This window comes from Sphaerodactylus townsendi, linkage group LG05 (assembly GCF_021028975.2).
Source record: "Sphaerodactylus townsendi isolate TG3544 linkage group LG05, MPM_Stown_v2.3, whole genome shotgun sequence".
Lineage (NCBI taxonomy): Eukaryota > Metazoa > Chordata > Lepidosauria > Squamata > Sphaerodactylidae > Sphaerodactylus > Sphaerodactylus townsendi.
Genome location: NC_059429.1, coordinates 77,219,255 through 77,228,894, shown reverse-complemented (window position 1 = coordinate 77,228,894; position 9,640 = coordinate 77,219,255). Strand labels below are relative to the sequence as shown.

General features: G+C 46.6%; 1 protein-coding gene across 3 annotated transcripts in view; it reads left to right on the top strand.

Moving 5' to 3' along the window:
* The first annotated feature begins 469 nt into the window (after positions 1–469).
* The window catches only part of KCNC4 (potassium voltage-gated channel subfamily C member 4), a 58,745-nt gene continuing 49,574 nt past the window's right edge, over positions 470–9,640 (top strand). For 2 of the 3 annotated variants that reach the window (XM_048496962.1, XM_048496960.1), the window contains exon 1: positions 470–2,402. In XM_048496962.1, coding sequence (XP_048352919.1) covers positions 1,752–2,402 — 651 coding nt within the window. In that variant the 5' untranslated portion in view covers positions 470–1,751. The remainder of the gene's footprint in view (positions 2,403–9,640) is intronic. The other variant, XM_048496961.1, reaches the window with a different exon arrangement.

Here is a 9,640-nt window from a genome sequence, read left to right as displayed (position 1 = left end):
TGCCCGTGCTACCACAGTATAATACTTCTAAGACTATGGCCAGGTTCCACACCATGGCCACATACTTTCTTTGATCGGGTTTGCGTGGTGTAAGGGTGTAAGGGTGTAAGGTCCTCGTCCGCTTGCCAGTGATGCCCCTCGGCGGCTCCCAGCCTTCCTGCTGCTGGCACCTCACACTTCGCATCTGTCCGCCGCAAGTTGCGCTGGCCCCCTTGCCAAAGAGACTGAGAGCCGGTTCTGTTCCCCGGGGCGAATCACAAGGATAAAAGCACGCTTTGTGCTGTGCGAACATCCCGCCGCCCCCGCCCCCCAGCCCAGCGGGGAGCTGGAAGAAATACAGCACGGATGGGGTTAACATTCGTCTCCTGCTAGACATGCAAGCTCGGCGGAGATGGGCTGGGCAAGCAACAGCCGAGTATCCGGGCAACAGGCGGCGGGCAGCCACTAGCTGGAAAGCTGCCGGAGTTGGCCCGCTTTGTGCCGCCCTCTGGAGAGCGCCCCCTCTGGACGAAAAGCGAAATGCGCCAGTCCCCGTTCGCTTCGCTCGGCGGCCGGCGTCTTTACCGCGGGGCACCGTGCAACAGGGTGCGGGGGGGAGGAGGGTCCGCTCTCTCTCTCTCTCCCCCTTCCCCCGCGGCAACTTCTCGCTTGCCCCAACTTGCCCCGTGATCAATGGTTCCCTCTATAGCCCCTCCCAGCACTGGCGAGGGGAGGGGAAGAGAGAGGCCAAGTCGCCTAAGCGGTGCGCGCCCACTCCCTCCCTCTCGCCCTCCCGCCGTCTGAAAATGAGACAGCTCCGAGCTGACTCTCTCGCAAGCGCACCTGCGGGCCGGCCAGACCCACCGCCACCACCCCTGGCTGGAGGCCCCCCAGGAGCGCCCTCCCGCCTGGATCTGATCGCCTCCCAGGGAAAACGGATTCCTCCCGGAGCCTGAGAGCTTTGCCTAAGAAGGCGGAGGAGAGCCGACGGGAGGAGGAAGCCAAGGAGGGGAACCGGCTCAACCCAGAAACAAGTGCGAAGGATGCGCCTCGGTAGATCGCCTTTCCCTTGCCGGCTTCTCACGTCGGGGAAATAAACACAGATTTCTGTTGACGGATCGCGACCCTGCAAGGCTAAGCCCCCGGGCAACACTTCTGGAGCAGCAGAAGCAAAGTGCGAGCCGCCGGTAGTTGGCTGCATGCCTCGATGTGGGAAAGGAGGAGGGCGTCGATCACACCGCGTCCTGGAAGATCGATCTGAGTTTAAGACCTCTTTTCAAGTCAAGGGAGGCTCCTGTCCACTTGGGAAAGATTCCCAGTGACCTGCTGAGTACAGGAGGGGTCATAATTTGCTGCTGCTGAGAATGCTTGTTTGTTTGTTCCTCCCTCTTGATCAGCCTTGTCACATTTTATGAGTCCCTGCCAAAGACGTGCAGTGCCGTTGCCATCCATTTCCAATCTGCGTAGCCAGAGGCAGAATTCTCCAGGCATCTGGCTTAGCCAGTGAGACCATCTGACTTTCAGTCGGGGTCATTTCTTTGGGTGCAGATGTTGCAGCTGGCCTATGCTGGGAAGGAGTGAGAAGTCCTCTCCTCACTGCCTGGCCTCGCTCCAGCTGGTTGTGTGAAACTGAATGCCAGCCTTGGTCTCTGAAATAGCTCTTACAGCCAAAGGGCAGGGTTGCCAGAGGTCAGGAGGGAAGAACCCGCCCCCCAACTCCTTAACAGCCAAAGGGTCCTTAGAGGGCACCTCTGGTCCACCTAACCTGATCTATGATCAGCTCCGTGTGTGTCTCATCTTACCGCGGGCGCAAATCGGGGAACAAGCCACCCTCCAAAACATGCCTGAAGGAAGAAATGGCCAAAGGAGAAGAGTTGGACAAGATCACCATCAACGTGGGGGGCACCAGACATGAGACATACAAGAGTACTTTGCGCACCCTGCCTGGCACCAGGCTGGCCTGGCTGGCTGACCCCGATGCCCAGAGCAACTTTGACTTTGACGGGCAAAGCAATGAGTTTTTCTTTGACCGCCACCCAGGCATCTTCTCCTATGTGCTGAACTACTACCGCACAGGCAAACTGCACTGCCCCGCAGACATCTGCGGCCCCCTTTTTGAGGAAGAGCTCACTTACTGGGGCATTGACGAGACCGATGTGGAGCCCTGCTGCTGGATGACTTACCGCCAGCACCGAGATGCTGAGGAAGCGCTGGATATCTTTGAGAGCCCTGAGCCTGGTAGTGGGGGGGCTGCAGAGGAGCCTGAGGATGATGGGGCCAGGGAAATGACTTTTCAGCGCCTGGGCATGGACGACCGGCCATCAGGAGCTCCTGGGGCTACCGGAGGAGGCGGCTGTTGTCGCAACTGGCAGCCCAGGATGTGGGCACTCTTTGAGGATCCCTATTCATCCAGGGCAGCCAGGGTGAGTTGGGGAGCTGTGCATGACACCTGGTAGGCTGGGTTGGAGGGGACTGTAGTAGAACCAGCTTTCACAGCTCTGTTGATCCTTTTCCCCACGCTCAGTTTTTGGGGGTTAGGGTGCTTACCATTCAGTTATACCTCTTTCTGGAGTGTAGTAGTCCCCCACTTTTGATTAACTTGGGGTGCAATAGTTAGTTCAGAGTTCATCCACTTCCCAAGGTCATTTAATGGACTTCCTTTCCCCTTCTCACCCCTGTGCCAATGACCTTGCTCCTTCCCACCCCCACTTTTCACTTCTCTTGCTCCTGTCATCTGACTTTTTCTCCTTTCTTCTGCTGTTGCACTGGAGATAGGAAATGTTTCTGTCTTCCATTTCACTGTAGGCTTGACTGTATATGGGGTTTTGTTTTGTTTTGTATGTAGACCTGCCATGAACTAAAACATCTCATCCAAGGTGCTGAATGGGTGAGTCCTCTATGGTTGCCTCTGGGGACTGTTGTTACCATAACACACTCCCTATGGTGCAGCACTTGGGGACTCTGTGCAATATTGGAGCCATCTTCCTCTTCCCATTGGCTTGCAAGCATATGCATGAATGCTTTGGAGGTTTCTTTTCCTCTTCCAGCTCAAGATCTGTTTCAGGAGAGCCGAAGAATGGCAAAGTAACTTTTCCCTGCGTGACAAACTTGTATTTTGTGTCCTGGATTTACTAGTGGGTGTACAGAGCACTTGATCACTTGATCCCTTCCTCACATATGCATATGTGTGTATATACACAGACACCCCCAAGTGCATCTCTGTTCGTACATGCATAATACTGTAAATGTCTCCAACAAAAGCATGAAAAAGAAACCATAGAAGAAGTCGAGGACCTCAGAAGGCCCTTATTACAGGCCTGGGAGGGTAGTATTATTCTGCCTGTTACTGCTTCCTACTGCCCTGTCCAGTAGAGACATGGGCTAATTAAAGGTAAACCATCCCTTGAATTACGGCAGCTGTGAAACTGCCACATGACCTTTCCCATTCCAGCCGTCATGTATATTTTTTATCTTCAGAACAGTAACTTGCGAGCCAATCTTGCTGTCTGCTTCCAAGTTTCAGGACTCAAAATGCAGCTGAATGGAAATCTGCACAATACTTGTTTTTAGAAATTCTGCTTCCTTTTTCATGCCATACTAATGCAGACACACCCACTGCTTTCTCATTCAAACAGATACAAATTAACAGTTATTCACTTCCTTCGTATGCATAGCTCAGGGGCACAATTCAGAGCTCTTCTCTTTACCATACAGTCTACTCCTGCTTTCATACTCAAGCCAGTCCCATATCTGTTTTCTTAGTCACATGGGGTATATAGTTGCTGGTGTACATACTCGGTAGTTCTGTATCTCACATGCATGCTCTTGGGATGCAGAAGAACTGTTGACATTTAAAGGTGTAAAAATACAAGAGAACATTCTGAGATTTTCTTGCCTTCTGGCAGGGTTCATATCAAAATACATGTGTTGGGAGGGAGGGCAGATTATATCAAGAATGTTTTCTTCCATCTAAAGAGATAATTTAGGCAGCAAAATATTTTCCAAAAAAGGCACATTCTGAAGATGGAATTACAGACTCCTCTTGTGTCTCAAAGGTGTTAGATTTCTAGAGTAGTGCTCAGTGTATGAGAGGGTCCAAAATAGACTCACTGAAAACAGCCTCCAGGGATTTTCCCACAGTGCAATTGGCTGCCTCTTAAAAAAAGCTTTCCTCGGCCATTGACCTCAGAGAACGGAGGCATTGTGGTTATAACTACTAGGAAACCAAAGATCCTATTGAAGTTTATTAAATTGTAATAGGCACGCTGAGGACAGGTTGCCCTGTCTCTCTGCTGTTAAAATGGGATAACCTCATGTTTTTCTTTATTTACTTATTTTTACAATAGCTCGGTAACTTTTTTGTAAAGGTTTTAGACTTTAGGGGAAAGCCATGTGGCCCAGTGTCAGTGTAGAATCTGCAAGGAATTGTGACTCTCCCTTTGCAATGTCCTAGGCACAGGACTATACCACTATGGCTTTTAAAGAGTCAAATTAGACAAGATATGAGTGATTCCTGATTAGGATCTCCCCCCCCCTTTTTTTAAAAAAAGATAATTAGTAGCCCCATGCAGCTACAGAGATCAGGGAAGGGGAAAGGACTGTTTGACCCCTCTCCTCCCATGCTTCCAGTGATTTAAGTCGCTATTCCAAAGCTGCAGTAAGCTTTGCAGGGACTGCACTGTCCTTTTCCCCCTTCTCCAGAGTTAATTATAGCTTGAGGAGATTAAAATCATGGAAGAGGAGTGGTAGGTATGGGTGAAATACCCCTTCTTCAGTCTTCAAAGCAGCTGCATGGGACTGCCAATTAGCTTTTTTTTAAAGTGAGAACTCTTGATTGTTCATTTATTTAAATAGTTTTGTTATGGTATTAGCTTTGTATTATTTATCTAGTTTGTCCCCAAGGTGTCTTGATGAACAGAAGTGGAACATATTCACATCTGGGTGGCTTTATTTAGCTGGCATAACTTGGTTACTGTACTCTGTGGGGAAGTAGTTGGACATGAATGTTCAACTCTTCCCCTCTTTGAACTCTCATACAGCTGTGATAAGAATCCACATGTGGCTTAGGTTCAGCTGATTTCAAAATCTAGTGAAGTTCAGCAAGGTTATGTCACTTTGTACCACATAAGCATCTAACACTTGTGCTCCTAATATTACATGCTAGAGTTGAGAAGAGTGTTTAAATAGTCCATAAAATATGAATGAGCTACCTTGGAAGGTGCCCTTGTGCTTCACTAGGAGCAGCAGAAATAGCTCTCTTTTTTTGCAGGTTCCTGCTATGAATTCCCTACTTTGGATATCTTCCAAATATTTTTTTTCTACAGCTTCATTTACCAGAACTTGGTCCCTGGTCCTTTTTTAATAACACGAGGAGTAAATAAAAAAGAACAACAATTTATTTTAAAGAATTGTCTTATTAACAATTGTAAAATAGGAGTCAATTTTTGCATGAAGTTTCAGCTTGCTTCATCAGACCAGACAACATTTTCTAAATAGTAGCAATTGTTCTAACAAGCCATTAGACAAAGATAATAAATAGTCATCAGACCTGATTCATTCTTGGTACATCCATATTTCTAGTCAAGAGACTTGGGCTTCTGCATGTCTGTATCAAGACCTGGAGAAGAAAAGATGGCAGGTGAACTTAGAGAGCAATCATAGGCAGGTCTACTCAGACTTCAACCCAAGTCTATTCCTTAGGGTGTAGACTTAGGAAAGCATCATTAGAATTGTGCTAGTAGCCTGTAATCAATGTGATTTATGCTTAGTTGTTTTACACTCAAATAGCATTAGCTCTGAATTTGATGTTGACTGTAACATGGGTCCACTGGAAGAACTGCTTAATACACTGCCCTTTCTATTTATGGACCTCTTTGATCCAATTTCCATGACAGATAATGACAATCTCCTAAAATCAGTGTTGATCACTATTTGTGTCCTGGATCCCTACCCATCCTAGTTTCTAAAATCTTACCACTTTTTATATGCCATTAAAGGTATTGTATTTGTATTTGTTTGTTTGTTTCTAAAATCATGTTAAGACTATACCAACAAATCCTTAGTATCTGTTGTAATTGGAATGCTAACTTAGGGCACCTTCCCTTGGCCATTCAGAGGTGGTTATCTGTCTATTCTGAAAAACACTATCCCTAAAGAAAATTTTTGTAGCCAATTATCACTGTCTCACTAATGTTCTGTTCCTGGGCAAAATGTTTGAGGGAGCGGTAGCACACTAGATAACTCATCTACTCTAGACTCCTTTCAGTCTGGCTTCAAGCAAGACTATGGGACTGATACTTCTCTGCTGGCTTTAGCTGATAACCTCCATCTAATATAGACAAAGGTCAGACCTCCCTATTGCTCCTATTGGATTTATTTGCCACCTTTGATACAGTGGACCATCCCATTTTGTTGAAATGCCTTGAGGCAGAAGTAGACATAAGGGGTTGTGCGCTGGACTCGTTCAAATCATTCCTCATGGACTGGACCAAAAGAATTGCCATCATAGACGAGTTTTCATCAATGTGGGACCTAACCTGAGAGGTCCCACAGGGTGCAATCCTATCCCCCATGGTCTTTATGGAAAACTCTTAGGCCAAATATTTCATATTTTGGGGGTTGGCTTCCATCAATATGGTGACCATACTCAGGTGTATACATCCTGATCCAGATCATCCAGTGATTTGGTAGAGGTCACTGCTGTGGTTAAATGTCCTAAGTGTGAACAAATTGAAAGATAGAAGTAATGCTGATTGGGAAGGCAGAGATATTGAGGGGCATTGTATTCCCCACTTTTGATGAGATTAAGCTGATCCTTGCTGACTCAACTGAAGAGTCTTGGGATTGTACTGGACACAACATTAATGCCGAAGAAGCAAGATAACGTAGTTGCAAAAAAGTTTTCTTCCATCTCAGCCTGGCTCAAAAATTGGCCCTTTATCTTGAGAGGGCTGATCTGGCCACACAGATACATGCCACGGTGATGTTGAGACTAGACTACTGTAATGGTAATTCAATATGCATTGGTCTTCCCTCCAAATCAATCTAGAAACTCCAGTTGACGCAGAATGCCATAACTCAGCTATTATCAGGAGTTAGATGGAGCATCCATATTACTCCCATTCTACAGTCACGCCACTAGCTGCCCATTATTAATTGGACTCAATTTAAACAATTGGCTGTTACATGCAAAGCTCTTCATGGCCTTGGACCCTCTTACCTGCAAGACTGCCTCTCCCTCTATTTTGTGCCACAAAAGCTTAGTTCGTCTGCCAACCTGGTCAATTGAAAAAAAAATCAACAGCTGCCCTGTACATGAGACTTCTCTGTTGTAGCCCCCACCTGGTGTATTGGCCTGCCTAAGGAGGTGAAAAAGAATCTCAGTCTCTGGTTTTCCGCAAACTATGGAAAACTGAGTTATTCAGGTGTGTTTTTCTATGCAGGCAATAGGGTTGCATTGTACAAAATGATTTACAAATTACTTGGATAAATTATTGGGGACTGTGGCCTGTTCTACTGCGTATAGCAGTGATGGCGAACCTTTTCAAGACAGAGTGCCCAAATTGCAACCCAAAACCCACATTTATTGCAAAGTGCCAAAACAGCAATTCAATTTGAATACTGAGGTTTTGTTTAGAAATGTGTTACTCGGGAATAAGCTTGGTGAAGCAACCATACAATGCTTCGAATGGGTGAATCACAAACCTAGGAGAGTTTACTCAGAAGCAAGCCCCATTGCCAGCAACCGAGCTTACTCCCAGGTAAACGATTGCACCCAGGCCAGCCTAGATATGTGTGTGGGGGTGTGTGTGTGATTTTCCATCCCTCCACATGACGGACTCTGTGCACGCTTGCCCACAGAAATGGCTCTGAGTGCCACCTCTGGCACCCGTGCCATAGGTTCGCCATCGCTGGCGTATAGTTAGCTGTGGGTTGGATTCGATTGTGTGATTTTACATCATTTAGTGTGCCACATTGACACTTATGATTTGCTTCAGTTCTGTTTTTAGACTTCTGGTTGGTTCTGCAACCATAAGAACATAAGAACATAAGAACTAGCCTGCTGGATCAGACCAGAGTCCATCTAGTCCAGCATTCTGCTACTCGCAGTGGCCCACCAGGTGCCTTTGGGAGCTCACATGCAGGATGTGAAAGCAACGGCCTTCTGCTGCAGCTGCTCCTGAGCACCTGGTCTGCTAAGGCATTAGCAATCTGAGATCAAGGAGGATCAAGATTGGTAGCCATAGATTGACTTCTCCTCCATAAATCTGTCCAAGCCCTTTTTAAAGCTATCCAGGTTAGTGGCCATCACCACCTCCTGTGGCAGCATATTCCAAACACCAATCACACGTTGCGTGAAGAAGTGTTTCCTTTTATTAGTCCTAACTCTTCCCCCCAGCATTTTCAATGAATGCCCCCTGGTTCTAGTATTGTGAGAAAGAGAGAAAAATTTCTCTCTGTCAACATTTTCTACCCCATGCATAATTTTATAGACTTCAATCATATCCCCCCTCAGACGTCTCCTCTCCAAACTAAAGAGTCCCAAACGCTGCAGCCTCTCCTCATAAGGAAGGTGCTCCAACCCTTCAATCATCCTCGTTGCCCTTCTCTGCACTTTTTCTATCTCTTCGATATCCTTTTTTTTGAGATGTGGATGCGACTGTAACTGAACACAGTACTCCTGGCGCGGCTCGCATTCACGGCTTTATATAAGGGCATGACAATCTTTGCAGTTTTATTTTCCATTCCTTTCCTAATTATCCCCTGCATAGAGCTTCAGCTCTTTGTCACTGCTGCCATGCATTGAGCTGACATGCCCATGGAACTATCAACTAAGACTTCAAATCCCTTTCCTGGTCTGTGACTGATAGCACTGACCCCTGTAGCAGTATGTGAAGTTTGGATTTTTTGCCCCCACGTGTATCACTTTACATTTCGCTACATTGAACTGCATTTGCCATTTCTTAGCCCACTCTACCTAATTTTATCAAGGTCCGCTTGGAGCTTTTCGCAACTCTTTGTGGTTCTTACCACCCTACATAATTTGGTATCATCTGCAAACTTGGCCACTACACTACCTGTACCCCTACTTCCAGGTCATTTATGAATAAGTTAAAGAGCACTGGTCCCAAAACGGATCCTTGGGGGACGCCACTCCCTACATCTCTCCATTGTGAGAACTTCCCATTTATACCCCCCCTTTGTTTCCTGTTCCTCAACCAGTTTTTAATCCATAGGAGGACTTCCCCTCTTATTCCTCTGGTGAGGAACTTTGTCAAAAGCCTTTTGGAAATCCAAGTAGACAATGTCCACTGGTTCCCCCTTATCCACATGTCTGTTTACACCCTCAAAGAACTCTAGTGAGTTTGTAAGACAGGACTTGCTCTACAAAAGCCATGCTGACTCTTCCTCAGCAGGTCTTGCTTTTCTACATGTTTACTACCTATCTTTTAATGATAGATTCTACTAATTTACCATGAACAGATGTCAAACTGACTGGACTGTAATTTCCCTGGTCCCCCCTAGATCCTTTCTTAAAGATTGGTGTGACATTGGCCATCTTCCAGTCTTCAGGGATGGAGCCCTGATTTCAGGGATAAGTTGCATATTAAAGTGAGAACATCAGCAATTTCATGCTTGAGCTCTTTAAGAACTCTTGGAT